At 41.1% G+C, this 19,070-nt stretch overlaps 1 protein-coding gene and 1 long non-coding RNA gene across 3 annotated transcripts in view; one reads left to right on the top strand and one right to left on the bottom strand.

The window, feature by feature from the left end:
* Positions 1 to 14,151, top strand: part of LOC148149063 (uncharacterized) — a 31,471-nt gene extending 17,320 nt beyond the window's left edge. The window contains exons 2-3 of the long non-coding RNA XR_015758541.1: positions 11,042 to 11,205; positions 13,905 to 14,151. This is a non-coding gene — a long non-coding RNA (uncharacterized LOC148149063). The remainder of the gene's footprint in view (positions 1 to 11,041; positions 11,206 to 13,904) is intronic.
* Positions 1 to 19,070, bottom strand: part of sptlc3 (serine palmitoyltransferase, long chain base subunit 3) — a 128,777-nt gene that overhangs the window by 29,644 nt on the left and 80,063 nt on the right. For both annotated transcript variants that reach the window (XM_087991670.1, XM_087991671.1), the window contains exon 6: positions 15,995 to 16,088. In XM_087991670.1, the coding sequence (XP_087847796.1) occupies positions 15,995 to 16,088 (94 nt within the window). The remainder of the gene's footprint in view (positions 1 to 15,994; positions 16,089 to 19,070) is intronic.

The following is a 19,070-nucleotide window of genomic DNA, read 5'->3' as shown; positions in this document are numbered from 1 at the left end:
ATGCTCTCTGATCTCAATCACATGTCAACTTCTTTGGAGGCACATTTCTCTGAGTGGTATTACCATCAGCTTTCACTTGAAGCACAGAAAGAAATTGAAGTGATTTTCTCAGAACAGTGGTGAAATGACCTATCAAACTGTCTCCCTCTGCACTATAACAATTCAAAAGGGGGGCATGGGATCAGGAAGTAGGACTGATCACAATCCCATCACCCACAGATGGCAAACTTAAAAATCACACAACACGAGGTTCTAGTCCAATGGGTTTATTTGGAAGCACTATCTTTCGGAGCACTGCTCCTTCATCAGGTGGTTGTGGAGAAGACCATAAGATATAGAATTAATAGCAAAAGATTACAGTATCATATAGCTCAAATGATATATTGAACAAAGCTGGGTTGTTATTAAGTCTTTCATCTTTTCAGATGGGTTGCAGTTTTCATTAGTGTGTAAATCCCAGAATTTCTTTTAAGTCACCTTCTGGAGATAACTTAAGGCTTTATAACTGATGGCAGTGATCTTAAGGTCAGATTTGACATGCTTTCTACCACAGTGACATTCTTCAGTCACACCTATCAAAATCTCAGACAGCAGTGTTTGCAAATTCAACTTCCTGTAGCTCAATGTGTAGCACACAATCCTTTTGAGTCAGGACAATGTGGTCTTCAAGTCCCACTCCAGAGACTTCAGTTAGATATAAAATTGGTTTACGGAAAGGGGTAGTAGGATAAGGGCAAAACATAGTTTCCTCTCTACGTCCAACAATGTGAGGGTTAGGTGGATTAGCCACAGGAAATGTCAAATTATAGGGTTAAGGAAGGGAGGTGGTTCTGGGTGGGATGCTCTTCAGAGGGTTGGTATTGATTCAATGGGTTGAATGGCATACTTCCACCACTGTTAGGATTCTATGAAAAGTCTGTGACAGAGTCAAAGACAGGAGAGACTGAGGCACAGAAATGTTGCCTTTCCACTTGTCACAAGCCTCCCTTGTCCTCCCGCAACCCCTATCCTTGTTCAAAATATCAACTTGAAATGTTAATTCTGTTTCTCTTTGCACAGAAGTTGCCAGACTTCTGCAGCATTTTTGCTTCTATTTCAAATTTCAAGAATCCAAAGTATTTTTCTTTGCAACTTCTCCCCAGTGTTCTGGGCCAATATTCACCCCTCAATCCACACCACAATGATCTGATCATTAGCTCATCATTGTTTGTGGGAGCTTGCAGTGGACTGATTGGCTGCCATGTTTCTTACATTGGGATAGTGTCTGAAAACTTCAAAGAAACATCATTGGTTGGAGACTAAATTAGCTCGAAGGTACGACACAGTGGTGGTGGAAGGGTTCCTTTTCGCACTGGAGGCCTGTGATTAGAGATTTGCTGTAAAGGCTCAGTGGTTGGTCCACTGCTTTTTGTCACTTAAGTAACTGATTTGGATGTGAATGTAGGAAGCGTAGTTAGTAACTTTGCAGATGACACCAAACTTGGTGGTGTAGTGGGCAGCGAAGAAGGTTACCTCAAAGTACAACCTGACCTTGATCAGATGGACCAATGGGCCGAAGAGTGGCAGATGGAATTTCATGTAGACAAATGTGAGGTGCTACGTTTTGGAAAGGCAAATCAGGTTAGAACTTATACACTTAATGTTAAGGTCCTAGGGTGTGTTACTGAACAAAGAGACCTTGGAAGTGGAGTAAATAGTGTAATGAAGGCAGTGTTTGGTATGCTTGCCTTTATTGGTCAGTGCCTTGTTTATCGGAGTTGGGAGGTTATTCTATGGCTGTACACGACATTGGCTGGCCATTTTTGGAATACTGCATTCAATTCTGTTCTCTCTGCTATAGGGTGTTGTAAAACTTGACAGGGTTCAAAAAAAATTTACAACGATGTTGCCAGGGTTGGAGGGATTGAGTTATAGGCAGAGGCTGAATAGACTAGGGCTATTTGCCCAGGTGTGGAGGATGAGAGGTGACCTTATAGAGGTTTATAAAATGAGGGGCATGGATAAGGTGAAACGCCAAGGTTTTTTCCTCCTGGTCAGGCAGTCCAAAACTAGACAGCATAGATTTAAGGTAAGAGGGGAAAGATTTAAAAAGGAACCTAAGGGGCAACTTTTCCGTATGGAGGGTGGTGCGTGTATGGAATGAGCTACCAGGAGAAATGGTGGAGGCTTGTACAATGACAACATTTAAAAGGCATTTGGATGGTAATACTAATGGGAAGGATTTAGAGGGATATGGGCCAAATAGATATCTGGTCAGCATGGACGAGTTGGACCAAAGGTCTGTTTCCGTGCTGTATAGCTTATGACTCTAAGCATTTTGGGACAAATGGAAGTCATAAAAAATGCTACCTATTGTAGAATTTTAATTTTTCTTAACAACCTATCCTCCAATGTACTTCCTTCACCATTAAGCTTTGCAAATATTTCATGTCGCGGCGTAGAACGGAATGATCTCCAGTTTCATTCCAGGAAACTTCACTTGGCAATTCCAAAAACTGACTTTCATAATTCATCTTAGAAAATGTTTCTTGTTTGGTATGTGAATACCTGCAAAATTACATGCAATATGAGCCCAAAGTCCCATTAAATTTCACTTAACCATCATCTCTTGTTTGCTGACTTACATTGACTCATTGTCCGACACCATCTTGATTTTAAAAACCTCAAGTTTATTTTTGAAATCCATCTGAGACCTCGCCCCGAACTATCTCTGCAATCCTCTTTAGCAATTGTGCTGCGATATCTTGCTCCTCTAATTCCAGCCTCTTGAGCATCCCCTGTCTTAATCGTTCTACCATTGATGGATGCAATGGTAGCTGCTTGGCTACTTTGGAACTCACCTCTTAAAACCTCTATGTTTTCTCCTTTATAGATATTTCTCAAAACCATTGACTCAGTTTTTGGTCACATCTCCTACTTTCTTCAAACCCTGCAACACTCAGTCAGGTTTTGCTTGTTGAGGATGTTTCTCATGTTAAAAAAGGTTGAATAAATCCAAATTATTTTTATTGTGAATATGGAAGATCATCTCAAAAGCAAAGTATTGCAGATCCTGGAGATCTAAACTAGAAACAGGAAGTACCAGAGAAGGTCAGCAGGTCTGGCTGCCCTGTGGGGAGAGAAACAGATCATCTCTTTGATAATCATCAAAAAAATTGTGAAAACGGGACTCTGAGCTGGTTAACGGCTTATATTTTGCAGCCAGTTTTTCAGGATATTTCTATCCTGTAAGCATCACTTATAAACCAATTAGAATATTATTATTTTTTCCACATTTTGTGACTAGATTCAACTGAAAGAAAAAATAAATTTTCCATTCACAATCTTGTGCAAATCAAGTCTAGGGGGAAATTAGTTGTTCACATAAATGGATAATTTAAGTCATTCGGGCTTACTTCAGCATTCCTCTTGATGATATGATCATCTCCCATCACTATTATATTTCTTATATTAAAGTCCTGCTTCAGTCTAGACTGGAAAGGTGAGGAGACTTAAGCAGGCTGAAGTGTGTCTCAACTAACATCACCGTAGGAGGTGTCCTCCAGCAGTTGTAAGACAAGATCTATCCCCAACACAGAAGCCCCTGTCAAGACTAGCAGAGCACTCCCTTTCTCTGCCAAATCTGAATATCAGTTCATAGTGTGCCTTTAACTCGCCTCACCCACTTCCATTCAATGTTTTGTGTTGTAACTGCTTAAGCCGCACCATGTCTAGCCAGTCCTGCTACATTCCTTTCCACGCAATGAGTAATTTTGACATCCTATACATCTACAAGCGTTTTCACACTGTGTCGAAGGAATAATTTATTCACTTCTGAATGCCTGTAAACCTGCTGTTGCTTTAGCCTCGTCAGAATCCCTGTTTTATCTTGAGTAAAGAGGAATTCTATTTCCTTGAGATGTTGATTGCAAACAGAGTAGGCATCCCAAACATCTTCTGTTAACTTGAATAAGCTAGAGGAAAACTGCAAAGATACATGAGCAATTTTAGGTTACTCTCTCATACCAACACGCCCAGTTTAATTAGGGCGGGCTGGGGCAGGCAATGGTCTTGTATGTTTTTTTTTAAAAAAGGCAAACACAATTGGAAGGAGAAACCTCATCTCAATGGTTTCCCCTAGAGCTGATTATTTCGATGCACTCCTGACTGCTCTCCCACTCACCACTCTATAAAAACCTGACCTCATCCAAAACCCTGAAGCCCCGTAACCTAATTTGCTTCAAGAACCGTTCAATCATCACCTCTTGACAGAGCACAGAAGGGGCATCAGGGCCGAACAACTGGCTGAGGCCTCTGTGCTTAGGCCAGGATCAATCTAAAATGTAATGTGATATCATGGCACATCAGGTGGTTTTAGGAGATAACTAAAATCTTGGTCAAAGGAGATAGTTTTTAAGGAGTGTCTTAAAGGAAGTAAACGAGAGAGAGTGTTTTAAGACCCAAGAAATAGTAACAGGAGTAGGCCATTCAGCCCCTTAAGTCTGCTCCACCATTCAGTAGGATCATGGCTGATCCGACACACTAATCCACTTGGCCTGTATTTTCCACAAAACCCTTGATTCCTCTACCGATCAACAATCTATCTCAACCTTAAGAATACACAAAGACTCTACCCCCACAGCTCTCTGTAGCAAGGAGTTCCAAAGACACAACTTTTGAGGAATTGGTACTCCTTTATTCTGAGACAATGCCCTCTGGTCCTGGACTCTCCCATGAGGGGAAACATCCTCTCACTATCAAGCTTAAGACATTTACCCTTAAGAATTCCATGTGTTTCAACAGGATCATCTGACCTTCTAAACTCCAGTGAGTACAGGGAGAAAGTGAGGACTGGAGAATCAGAGTTGAAAAACATGGTGCTGGAAAAGCACAGGTGGTCAAGCAGCATCCAATGAACAGGTGAATCGATGTTTCGGGCATAAGCTCTTCATCTTATGCCTGAAACATCGATTCTGTTGCTCTTCGAAGCTGCCTGACCTGCTGTGTTTTTCCAGTGCCATGCTTTTCGACTCCAGTGAGTACAGTCCCAACCTGTTTAACCTTTGCTCATAAGACAATCCCTCAATAGCAGGGATCCTCAAACTTTTTTGAACTGCCTCCAATGAAATAACATATTTTCTTAAAATAAGTGTACGAAAAGTACTCAGTACCTCAGATGTGATCTCACCAGCATGTTCTACAGCTACAGTAAAACCATCCTACTCTTATACTTCAACCCCCTTGAAATAAGGATCAACATTCCATTAGCCTTGATTACACTGGTGCTGGAAAAGCACAGCGGGTCAGGCAGCATTCAAGGAGTAGGAAAATCGATATTTCGGGCAAAAGGCCTTCATCAGGAAGGGTTCTTGATGAAGGGCTTTTGCCTGAAATATTGATTTTCCTGCTCCTTGAATGTTGCCTTTTCCAGCACCACTCTAATCTTGACCCTAATCTCCAGCATCTGCAGTACCCACCTCCACCTAATCCATTAGCCTTCCTGATTACCCACTGCTCCTCTATGCTAGCTTTGTATTTCATATACAAGTAACCTCCCCAAGTTCTTTCATGTTGTAACGTTTTGCAGTTTTGGTCCATTTAAATAATATTCTTTTGTTCTCCCTATTTTCCCACATTATAGTCCATTTACCAAAATTTTTGCCCACTTACTTAACCTATTGATATCTCCCTGTAAACTGTTTGCACCCCTGTTGCAACCTGCCTTTTCAATTATTTTTGTGTTGTCTGCAAATTTGTTGATTGGCAGCACTGATCCCGGTGGAACCCCACTGGTCACCAACCTGAAAAAGAACCCCTTACCCCACTCACTGACTGCCCATTAGTCAATTCTCTATTCATGCCAATATACTACCTCCAACATCATGGACTCTTCTTTTGTGACTTAACCTTTTGTGAATTACCTAGTCGAACACTTTCTGGAAGTCCAAATGAAACACAGTAAATGATTCTTCTCTACCCACTCTGGTTGAGACTTACTAATTTATTCTAGTTTTTTGAAGAAGATATGATTTCCCTTTCATGAAGTAATTTGACTCTGCTTGATTAGAATATTTCCAAATGTGCTATTACTTCCTTAACCATGGATTCCAATAACTTTTTAAACAATAGATATTAGGCTAATCGGCCTGTAGTTACTTGCTTTCTGCCTCCCTCCCTTTTTGAATCAGATTAGCAGTTTTCCACGCCTCTCGTATTCTTCCAGAATCCGATGATTTTTAGAAAATTACAATATGTTCACTACCTCTGTACCTAACTCTTTTACGATCCTAGGATGTAAGCCATCAGGGCCATGGGTTTTAAGTGCATTTAGTGCTGGAGAATGTCCAGAGGAGGTTTAGAACAGAGTATAAAACATAGAACAAATCTTCTCAAAACTAGCTAACATAGAACAGTACAGCACAGTACAGGCCCTTCAGCTCTCGATGTTGTGCCAACCTTTTATCCTACTCTAAGATCAAACTAACCAACATTGCCTTCATTTTACAATCATCCATGTGCCTATCCAAGAGTCGCTTAGATGTCTCTAAAGTATCTGACTCTACCACCACCACCGGCAGTGCATTTCACGCACCCACCACTCTGTGTAATGAGCTGACCTCCAACATCTCCCCTAAACGTTCCACCAATCACCTTAACATTATGCCCCCTCGTGATAGCCATTTCTGCCCTGGGAAAAAAGTCTTTGACTATTCACTCATCTATGCCCATCATCTTATACACCTCTATCAAGCTAAAAAGTCACCTTTCACCATTCTTCGCTCCAATTAGAAAAGCCCTAGTGCCACCAACCTTTCTTCATAAGATGTGCCCTCCAGTGCAGGCAGCATCCTGGTAAATCTGCTCTGCACCATCTCGAAAGCTTCCACACCCTTCGTATAATGACACGACCAGAACTGAACACAATACTTCAAGTGTGGGCTAATCAAGACTGTGTAGAGCTACAGCATAACTTCATGGCTCTTAACCCCTTTCCCGGTGACTTTTTTTGGAGAAAACGTTTCATTTCCAGATGAATTTTTTAATTGCTTTTTTATAGTATTTTTAATGCTGATTATGGAAATAGCTTTTGTTTTTATCTATTTCCAATATTTTACTTGTAATTTTATTTTGAAGATACCATTTTCGGCAAAAGAAAATTGGTCTTTCAAGTAGTTCATCTTTCGACCAGTTCATTTCTTGATCTGGCATTTTCACAATACCCCCAAGCATTTTCAAGGTGAAAAACACAAATTTCTGCCTTTGTTACAGGGCACCACATACAATCTCTTTCTCCAGTTTGTTCAGCAAAGCGATTAGTTTTGTCCACAACTCTATCAATAATTCTGTTGTCACATAAAAGACTAAAAAAATCCAAAGGAGTCATATCAGCTGTGTCTTGATCAATTGATATTCCAGGATTTCCAGTGAATGGGAAGCGTGGTGGTGGAGGAAGCATGCATTCTTCCAACACCACATGTCGACACTAAATTCGTCCATCCTTCTCCTCCTCCTCACTTGAGAGAGAATAGCCATTATCAGACGAGCTTGCACTCTCATCTGATGTATCCAAGCTTCTAATAGAAGGTTCATACTCATTGTCACCTTCTGAGCTCAACATCTGGGCGTAATTTGTAAAACAAAAACAGAAAAAACCGAATGACAGTGTGTGCCCAAAAGCAGTGCGTCGACGCTTCTTGCAATGTCTGAGGCAGAAGAGACACAGCTACCAGACGTATGAGTCACCGAGTATACTCGTTTCTAGCTGAGAAGGGCACAGAAATGCCGAGAATTGACGTATAAACTCGTCTGTGCCTGTTTTTGAAATTATGTGTTTTGGACGAGTTTACTCGTCGCACTCTGAAAAAGACAAATTGGGTGAAGACAAGTTAACTCGTCTTTGCTGGGTAAGGGGTTAAAACTCAATACCCCTATAAATGAAAGCCAACACACTGTACGTCTTAACAACCCTGTCAACCTGAGCAGCAACTTTGAGGGATCTATGGACATTGACCCCAAGATGGCACGGTGGCACAGTGGTTAGCACTGCTGCCTCACAGCGCCAGAGACCCGGGTTCAATTCCCGCCTCAGGCGACTGACTGTGTGGAGTTTGCATGTTCTCCCCGTGTCTGCGTGGGTTTCCTCCGGGTGCTCCGGTTTCCTCCCACAGTCCAAAGATGTGCAGGTCAGGTGAATTGGCCATACTAAATTGCTCGTAGTGTTAGGTAAGGGGTAAATGTAGGGGTATGGGTGGGTTGCGCTTCAGCAGGTCGGTGTGGACTTGTTGGGCCGAAGGGCCTGTTTCCACACTGTAATGTAATCTAATCCCTCTGTTCCTCCACACTGCCAAGAATCCTGCCTTTAATCCTGTATTCAAATTCCAAAATGAAACACTTCACACTTTTCCAGGTTGAACTCCATCTGTCACTTGTCAGCCCAGTTCTGCATCCTAAGTAGACGGACAGAAGGCTGGAGAACACAGCACACCAGACAGCATCAGATGGTAGAGAAGTCGACGTTTCGAGTGTAACCCCTCACTTCCTGTAGAAAACTTGGGTGTATCCTGTCTGGCCCAGGGGACTTATCTATCAAAATGTTTCAGCACATCCTCCTTCTTAACATCAACCTATTTGACACTATCCTCACAAACATCAAGGTGCTTCTCAGTTGTGAATACTACAAAGTATTCATTAAGGACCTCCCCTACTTCCTCTGACTCCAGGCATAAGTTCCCTCTACTATCCCTGATCAGCCCTACCCTCACTCTCACCATCCTCTTGTTTATCACGTAAGTGTAGAATGCCTAAGGGCTTTCCTTAATCCCACCTTCTAAAGCTTTTTCATGACCCCTTCTAGCTCAAGTCCATTCTTCAGTTCTTTCCTGGTTACCTTATAACGCTCTAGAGCCCTGTCTGATCCTTACTACCTCAATCTTAAGTAAGCTTCCTTCTTCCTCTTGACTAGATTTTCCACGTCCCTTGTGACCCAAGATTCCTTTGCCCTACCATCCCTTCCTTGCCTCAATGGGACAAACCTATCCAGCACTATCAGTAAGTGCTCCCTAAACAACCTCCACATTCTGGCATGCATTTCAGAGAACAACTGATCCCAATTTTGGCACCCCTCTCTTAATTCCCCCTCCCCCATTTAAATACTTTTCCCAATCATCTGCTCTTATAGTAAAGGTCAAGGAGTTGTGATCACTATCACCGAAACGCTCTCCCACCAAGAGATCTGACACCTGGCCTGGTTCATTGCCAAGTACCAAATCCAATAAGATCTCCCCTCTAGTCGGCCTACCTACATAGAGTCAGAAATCCTTCCTGGACACAGCTGACAAAAACTCCTCCATCCAAACTATCTGAACTAAGGAGGGTCCAATCAATATTAGGGAAGTTAAAGTCACCCATGACAACAACCCTGTTGCTGGTGCACCTTTCAAAAATCTGCCTCCTAATCTGCTCCTCTGTGTCTATTACTACTGGGAGGTCTATACAAAACTCCCAATAAAGTAACTGCCCCTTTCCTGTTTCTGACTTCCACCCGTACTGACTCTGTAGATAAACACTCCTCGATGACCTCCCTTTCTGCAGGTATGATACTATATCTGATTAGCAATGCCACTCCCCCACCTCTTACCTCCTCCTCTATTCCTTTTGAAACATCTAAACCCTGGAACATCCAACAACAATTTCTGTCCCTGTGATATCCAAGTCTCCATAATGGCCACATCATAATTCCAAGTACTGATCCATGCTCCAAATTCATCACCTTATTCCTGATATTTCTTGCGTTTTTTGAACGGAGATAAGGAGGAATTTCTTCAGCCAGAGGATGGTGAATCTGTGGAGCTCCAGCTCATTGATGCAGAAGGCTATGGAGTCATTGAGTGTATTTAAGAGTGTTCTTGATTAGCAAAGAGATTAAGGGTTACTCGAGAAGGCAGGAGAACTTAGTGCTAGCCATGAATGAATGAATGAATGATGTCAGACTCAATGGATCTAAATTTGCTCCAATATCTTATAGTCTTATGTTATTTAGCCTCCTTAATTTGTCTAATACTACTTCTCTAGTGATGGTAGCTAATTCCTTCCTTGTAATCTTTGGTATTAATGGAAATGCTTCAAGTATCCTCCTCTTTAATGACTGATGCAAAATGTGTGTTCAACTCCTCTGCCATTTCCTTGTTCCCCAAAACAACCAGATTCATTTTCCAAGGGATTACGTTCACTTTGACCTCCTGCTTCTTTTTTAAGAAAACTCTCATCAGCCTCTATATTGCTGCTCATTTGCCCACATAGGTTTTTTCTTTATTAGCTTTTCAATCCTCCTTTGCTGGATTCTGAATTTCACCCAGCCTTCAGGGCTCGCCCTGACTTTGGCCTCGTTATATGCTTTTTCTTTCAACCTAATACTCTCCTTAACTCCCTTACTCAGTCATGTTTAGGAACAGAATTCAATTTGGGGGCTCAGGCAGTTGAAGGCACTCATCTATTGCACTCCAACAGTGAAGCAATTGAAATCAAGAATCAGTGCTGAGAACTTGGAGGAAATGGGTAGCTACACAAAGCGATTTGAGAACAGTGGCAATGCTTCTTGCACATCTATTTCCGGGCATGCCTCATTTAAGTATTACACAACAGTGTGGCATACAGAATTTAATAGGCTGCAAAATGAACCAGAATCAGTGAGTCAGTCTGTGGCTACATTATGGAAAGGTAATCAATTCCTTTGATGTGTTCATGGTGGATTGACAAACACTGAGGTGTGAACACACCTTACAATTATAAAGTGCAGTGCCAGCACAATGTTAAACTTTACAGTCCTCTGTTGTTGACAACTGGCAAATAAATAAGGTCTTCATAGAAGGTAGAATTTCAGATTCAGCTACATAATCTGGATTTATTAATTGAACTGTTTACACATAATACTAAAATACAAATGCCAGAAAAGTCAAAGTCTTGATGAACACACTAAACTACCACATTCCCATCCCTTTAAAAGGAAAGGACTTAATCCTGAAATTTCTTGAAATTCTCATTATGTTCTCTTTTAATTGTGCAGTGAAATCAGGAATGAAGTCAGCACTCAGTAATGGTGTTATGCAATGGGGAAAGACAACAAGCGACCACTAAATCTGGCATTTGGAATTATGTACCAGTTTGTGGTTAGGCCAGGAGACTGGCTGAACTTGCACTGGATCTACAATTAGATTGCTCTCTCAAATGGTCAGTGAGTACAGAACAAATGATTCATTTTCTGCTTAGATTATAGCTAATACTGTCTGAAAAGTTTGCGTACATGTCACTGCCCCAGTACTATGTTAACTAAATCATTTTCGAGCAGAGACCAAAGCAATAACATACTTCCAAGAAAGCTTGCACATATGATAAAAAACTATTTTTTTTTATTTGTTCTATTCTTTATGACTTACAGAAGTAGCATTGGAGGTTGGTGGAAAGGAATACAGTCACCAAATTGTTGTTAAACTAAACCAAGTCTGCACCCCACTATGTGGAGAAAGTGAGGTCTGCAGATGCTGGAGATCAGAGCTGAAAATGTGTTGCTGGAAAAGCGCAGCAGGTCAGGCAGCATCCAGGGAACAGGAGAATCGACGTTTCGGGCTTATGCCCGAAATGTCGATTCTCCTGTTCCCTGGATGCTGCTTGACCTGCTGCGCTTTTCCAGCAACACATTTGCACCCCACTATGTGGTAAGTTTGCTGCCACCATCTTGGTATAGGGATCCAATGTGGTTGAGGAAAACCATTATCTGTAATAGGCTTTTATCGCTGAGACATAACTGATTGCACATTAGCAACTAGTTACAGCACTGAGATAGACATTGTTACAGAGATTGAGGAGGAGCTAGATGTTAGGTCTCATTCCTTTAGGATCCTAAACTGCTCTGCCCAGTGTTCATGTGGCATCAGAATGACTGGTGCTTCTGGCACTCCTCAGTATTAAACCTTTCAGATCCTTATACAATAAACAACCTCAGAGTATTAGTTTCCAGTTATAATTCAGCAAAGCATTAAAATCAGACTACTCTGACATAACTCAAGTAACCAACCCTTTTCCTCCACCCTGGCTGACTCTTTAGTTAGCAAAAACTATTTTAAAACTGTCTGAAATGTTGCACTTTACAATCCCATAGTGAGAACTAGAGGCTGTGGATTTGAAAGGTGTTGTTGAAAGAGCTTTGGAGAGTTTCTGCAGAGGGTTATATATTTGGTATATATCACTGCCATTGTGTGCTGATGGCGAAGGAAGTGAACATTGAAGATGGTGGATGGGGAGCAAATCAAGTGAGCTGTTTTATCCTGGATGGTGTCAAGCTCAAGTGTTGTTGGAGTTGCACTTATCCAGACAAGTGGGACGCATTCCATCATGTACCTGTCTTGTATATTGTAGATGGTGGGACATACTTTGGGGAGTCAAAAGGTGAGTCAAAGCGCATAATTCCTCGCTTTTGACCTACTGTTATAGCCACAAATTATATGGCAGGTTCCATTTCAATATCTAGGTCAATCATAACCCCCAGGATGTCAATAGCATGTTCTGTTCATCTGAGCACAGGTTGCTGTGCTTATGTTTTACACAAAATTGACAACACTCCCACGTTACACTGATAATTCAGCATAGGAAAATATTTCACAGGGGCTTCTATAACCAAATTTGATTGAACCACACAAGGACAATTGATCAAAAACTTGGTCCCAAGCTCTGGCATGTCCTTTCTAAACCTCCCACCTCTCTACCTTTTTCTTTAAACAAATGTTTGGTCACCTGCCCTAGTATCTGGAAGTGTCAAAGTTTGCTTAATAACTTTTGAGATGTTTTTACAGGCAGTTTGCTATGTTAGGGGTGTTGTGTAAGTAAGTAGTTATTGTTGTCTAAGCTGTTTCTGTAATTATAAATGAACAACCCAGATATATTACTTTGCTTGTTGGCAAAGCAATGAGGCCCATGCCAGTGACTATCTAAATTTGACTAAAGGACAAATAAGAGAATCCAAAAAGAAAGCTGGTTTTATTTAAAATGAATAGCCATAACTCGAAAGATTGTGTTAGGAAGGAGCAACCAAAACAGTAATAAAAGAAAAGATAGTAGTTTCAGGGTTTTGAAAAAAAAAAACAAATCAGACATGCACGTTTCCATTCTTAGATCCCTGCAAAGTTAGCCTGGTTATATAATCATTAATTTGGCCAACCAGTTGATATACTACTCCAGGTGGCCTCCATTGTAACAAAAACACCAACTACAGAAGTAATGTAGCAGCACAAAATGATATACCACAGTAGCCAGCGGGATTGTGATGGACCTGCACTGCTGATTTGTGTTCAAGACTGGCATGGCAACCAAATTAAAAAATATCTTCAAATCTGCGAGTAAACACCATAGAATCAAGAGAATGTATAAGACAGAGAGGAGGACATTTAGCCCATTACATTAGACCCCACTACTTTTGAGCAGCAATCCCATTAATCCCAAAGAGGGAATGTTGGAAAATTGGAATGAATCTCTCAATTGATGTTAACTATATTATTCATGTGAACAGTGATGCCTTAAGCATGTGAAGATGGTGATATAGTGGTAGTGTCACTGAATAACAACCCAGTAGTTGGTGGAAATTTAATTAATAATTCTGGAATATAAGGCTGATGGTGACTGTGACTCACTTAAAAACCCCACTAACATCCTTACCTGATCTGGTCTACATGTCAGTCTAGACCCACAGCAGCATGGTTGACTCTTAATAGCCCTCTGAAATGGCCTAGCAAGTCACTCAGTTCAAGGGGAATTAGAGATGGGCAACAAATGCTGGCCTTGCTATTAGAACTCACATTCAATGAAATATAGAAAAATGAAACTTTTATGGGATTTGCTTTCCTTCATTCTTTGCAATTTGTTTCTATCTTGTGCAGACCCAAAATGAAGGTTTAAAGTTGCCTATGAACCTCACATCAGCCTGTCTAATAACTCATCTATAACAGATACCATTATGATGCAAGACTTCAACATATTCATTCCCATAGATGGCTGCTCTTTATTATTTGTTCAATAGATTTTCACAAGTTCAGCGCTCCGGGTTACAATCTATCGCCTGGCTTTGGAACCTCTGTTTGCATGTCTGCATGTTTGAAATGGGATCCCAAGGATGTATACTATCACACCGGCTCTACAATCAGCTAAAGACAACTTTAGGAAAGACTGCAGGAGGAATCCCCATCCCTCACTGGCAAATGACTTGGCAATGCTGCAAGTGCATGCCTTAACTTGATTAAAAATTTACAGAGTTGCTCAACAACTCCACAAAGGCTGGAATGCAACTCAATTTTCATTCACGTAAACAAATGGCATGATAATAAAGAATGTGAATATTGTTTGAATCTTGCACCTTTTTAGAATTACCCAAGTACTTATGCATCCTGTGGTACCCAGTGACTTTCTTTGGGATTGGCTCTCCAATGTGTTTCCCTTTCCAAGCATCCTTGCCAGAAAAGGCTGCTTGAAGGCAGCACTGGGTAGCAAATCAGAACCACTTGAAGGACTAATCGGTGACTATATGCTGTTGCTTCAGGGATCTTAGTGACATCAAGTTACCATCCTCCCCACAGGGGCACTGACACCTCCTTTAAACACCACCCCAACTTTGTCCTCAGGACACTGGAGTCAGAGGGCGATGCCACTTACTTGCTCTCTCCCACAACAACACTGGCCATTTTTCATTTATAATTTTCTACAGTCTGACAGAGAGCCTTGTTCTTTCCTAAGCTTCTTCAGTAGTACTCATTTGGCCACTCCCCAGGAAGTGCAGCAGTAGGAGACAGTGATTCAGTAGCAGTTGGGTGGACCTACTCCAATAGATACTGCCATAAATGGGAACTTCCACAATGCCAATCCTAATCTCCACCTCATCTTCAGTATAGTGACATCAGCCATGCAGCTTGTCCTGGTCATTGACATCCCGTTGAGGGGGTTTGGTAGTGGTGCAGGGGAGGCGGGGGTGACATGAAGAGATGTGGAATATCATTCCTTTTGATAAGGTAATTATTGTCAAAGTTTTCCTTGTGAAAGAGGGATTAGTAACTAAAAGAGATACATTTAAAGCGATGGACCTAAATACCTGGCGCAAGTTGAGGAAAAAGCTTTGTGTTTTCAAAGTAAATTGATGTGATCTGAAATGAGTTGACTGAATAGATGGTGAAACCAGATCCACAGAAAGTCAACAGAGATTCAGATAAATAGTCAAAGGGAGAAAAAGAAGAATTACAGGATGATGGAAAAAAATAGAGTCACAGACCTAACTGGACAACTCAATACAAGCATGATAGGCTGAATTCCATGATTCTATGCAAGCCATAAATCTAACCCAAGCCCACGTGAAGCTGAACAATGTTTAAAGATACTTGACCTGTAACACTGATAATTTAAAAATAACTAATTCTTGAAATTATAATCACTTCACCATGCCCTTGATTTTGAAGTTCATTGATTCCCTACAAACCAAAATCAAACCTCTGTATTTTCACAACAACATGGGAATTGGGAGCAGAAATAGGCCGTTTGGCCCCTCAAGCAACCTCTGTCACTCAGTAAGATTACGGTTAATCTGAAGATGGTCTCAAATCCACCTTCTTGCACACCCTTGATAACCTTGGACTTGTTGGTTTGTCAACCTCTGCCATGAAAACATTCAACGGCCCATCTCCACTGCTCCCTGGTGGGTTAAAGAAAATTCCACACACTCATGACCCATGGAAATTTCTCAATTTCCACCTTAAATTGGTGATGATTTAGTTTTAAATTGTATCCACAAGTGGAAACATCATCTCAGTACACCCTGTCAAGACTCATCAGGATCTTCAGCGCCTCAATAAAGATTACCTCTAATTCTTCTAAACTCAAATTGATTCAGGCCCAAACTGTCAACCTTTCCTCATAAGGTAATTCTTTCATCGCAGGTTCAGTCAGATGTATCAGGTGTAAAGACTAACGCAATGCCTGTACTCACTGTTGTGTTTAAATACTCGGATGATAGCTCCCGACAAACGAGCACCCAGGATAAGAGATGTGTGGTTCAACTCATCGCTCAGAATGAGGCAGCCCTGCATAGAAAGACATTGAAAAGGTGTAACATCCTGGAGCTTACAATCAATTGACTGCTTCACTTCTGTGCGACTGCAGCAATTTTAAAACAATGTACAAATTTTAGATTTGGACAAAAACGATTTGTGTCTTCTCCACGAATCTTTGCTGGTTAAGTAGAATTGAAAATACATAAAGTTCTGAACATTCATGAGTGATATATTCAAGACAGAAATGATTTTCAAAAATTAAATAACCTTAATCCTCCTTGGTTCCTTATCATATAATTTGTGAAATACTGGAAACTTTGGCTTTTCAGTGATTATGAAGCATGTAGGGGCTTGAATACTATATTCGAAGATTAATGTTAATGTGATTCAAACTGAGGAGTTTAATTTGGATAAATGTGAGGTATTGTATTTTGGTAAAATAAACAAAGGCAAGACTTATACAATTAAAAGCAGGGCCTCGGGTAGTGTTGTAGAATAGAGACAGCTCGAGGTTCAGATACATAATTCTTTGAAATCTGCATCACATATAGATAGGGTGGTTAAGAAGGTGTTTAGCACGCTTGTCTTTGGGACTTTGAGTATAGGAGCTGGGATATTACATTGAAGTTGTACGGGATGTTGGGGTGTCCTCTTCTCGGTGTACTGTGTTCAGTTCTGGTCTCTCTGTTATAGAAAGGATATTATTAAGGAGAGGGTTCAGAAGAGATTTAACAGAATATTGCTGGGAATGGAGGATTTGGGTTATAAGGAGAGGTTGGATGGACTGGTACATTTTCCATTGGAGCGTAGGAAGTTAAGAGGTGACCATATAGAGGTTTATAAAATCACGAGGGGTATAGATAAGGCAAATGGTGGGTGCCTTTTCCCAAGGGTGGGGAATTTTAAGACTAGGGGCATATTTTTAAGATGAGAGGAGAAAGATTTAAAAAAGACAAGAACTGCAACTTTTTTTTGAACAGTGGTTTGTGTGTGGAATGAACTTCCAGAGAAAGTGATGAATGCAGGTACATTTATAACATTTTAAAGACATTTAGAAAAGTATACAAATAAGCAAGGTTTGGAGAGACATGAGCCAAGCACAGGCAGATGGGACTAGTTTAGTTTGGGATTGTGGTCAGCATAGACTAGTTGGACCAAAGGGTCAGTTTCTGTCCTGAATGACTCTGATGATAATGATAACCTTTCTCTATTCTTGATGAGGCAAACATTAGCAATACCCCATTTCTTCTTGACTAAATTCCAATTTCTTACGCTCAATGGCATTACCATTGCTGAACCGCTCCATCATCAACAATACGGGGGTCACACAAACAGAAATGAACCATAGAAATACCATGGCAATAAGAACTGGTCAGAGTTTGGGAATCCTGTGATAGCAGCTGTCTCCTCAATGTTTGTTCATCATCTACAAGGCACAACTCTTAAATGTGATGGAAACTCCACACTTGCCTGGATGAGTGCAACTCCAACAACATTCAAGGAAGCGCAATATAATTCAGGACCAAGCAGCCGGTTGATCACCACCACATCCACAAACATTCGCTCCCCCACTACTGACACAGTAGCAGCAGTGTATACCTTATTCAAGGCACATTGAAGCAATTCACCAAGGCTCCTTAGACAGCACCTTCCAAACTCATGATTGCAACCAACCAGAAGGACAAGGGGCATTAGATACATGGGAACACCACCACCTGCAAGTTCCCCTCTAAGCCACATACCACTGTCACAGTCAAAATCCTGAAATTCCCTCCCTGTCAGCACTGTCAGTGTACCCACATCACATGAACTGCAACAGTTCAAGAAGTCAGTGTACCATTATATTCTTGAGGACAATTAGGGTTGGGGATAAATGCTGACCTTGACAGCGATGGCCTCACCTTATAAATTAATGTTTTAAAAAATTGCATATTGAGCGATGATGAGAATAGTCAATGGGGAGCAGGTGAATCGAAAGCTGTTTAGTGTTAACAACTGGAAGGATAAGCTGCCTCAAACTGATTACTCAGAGGATTCTTTTATTCCGTTGATTTGGGTCACATGGACAGCAGGTTCCACAACAGAGAACGAGGGGTGTGATTCTCCATCCAATAGGCAAGGTCCTCCTACGGGTGAATACTCTGCAGAGTAGACAGAGCTATTATCAGGCCTTTTGCCTGTTCTGCACCTGCTTTTGGAGAGTTCAATGTGCGCAGCGAGTAAACCCAAAATAGATAAAGCTATCTTCCTTTGATGACAACATATCAAGATTTGATGGGTTGTGGCTGGGTGATTTGGCATCAAAGTAAAGGATGGCAGAGACCTTAAATGTTCACTGATTTTTGTGCTGTTATGTTTTCACTGGCTGGGCAGGGAAAATTTCCAGTGGAGCTGTTGTTTGTGTTTGTCAATGCGTCCCAAGAGACATGACTGCTTTAGAGAGGAATGAAGTACGGATTTAATATTAACTTCTCTTTATCAGAGGCCAGCTCAACTATTTGTATCGTCTTCTTTTAGGTATTTCAGTGGCAGTTTTGGAGTTTTCATACGAATTGCAACGTCTCCCTGCAGGAAAATCATCATTTCAATGGTGTTCCTTTCAAAATAAAATTGACCAATTATGCTGAGAGTTTCATCAAATTGATTAATGACGACAACAACAACAGTATACATTTATCAAACATCTTTAAAGAAGTAAAGCATCCAAAGATGCTTCACTGGACCATTATAAAATGGCAGTACGACACCAATCTTATAAGGTGATATTAGGGTAGCTGGCCAAAATCTGTCAATGAGAACTGTCAAAAAGGAGAAAAATGAGATAGCGAAGCAGAGGTTAAGGGAGGGAACTCCAAAACCTAGTGTCTGAGTAACTGAAGGCACACCAGCCAATAGCAAAGTGATTAAAATCAGGGATGCTTGAATGGTCAGAATTAGAGGAGATCTCAGAAGGTTGTGGATTGAAATATGTTACAGAATTAGAGATGGATGGGTTCACAGAGGAAATTAGAA

Source organism: Chiloscyllium plagiosum, unplaced genomic scaffold (genome assembly GCF_037043375.1).
Source record: "Chiloscyllium plagiosum isolate Xiang-an unplaced genomic scaffold, Cpla_swu_hap1 HiC_scaffold_10, whole genome shotgun sequence".
In the NCBI taxonomy this organism is placed as follows: domain Eukaryota; kingdom Metazoa; phylum Chordata; class Chondrichthyes; order Orectolobiformes; family Hemiscylliidae; genus Chiloscyllium; species Chiloscyllium plagiosum.
This window is presented reverse-complemented; position numbering and strand designations above follow the sequence as displayed.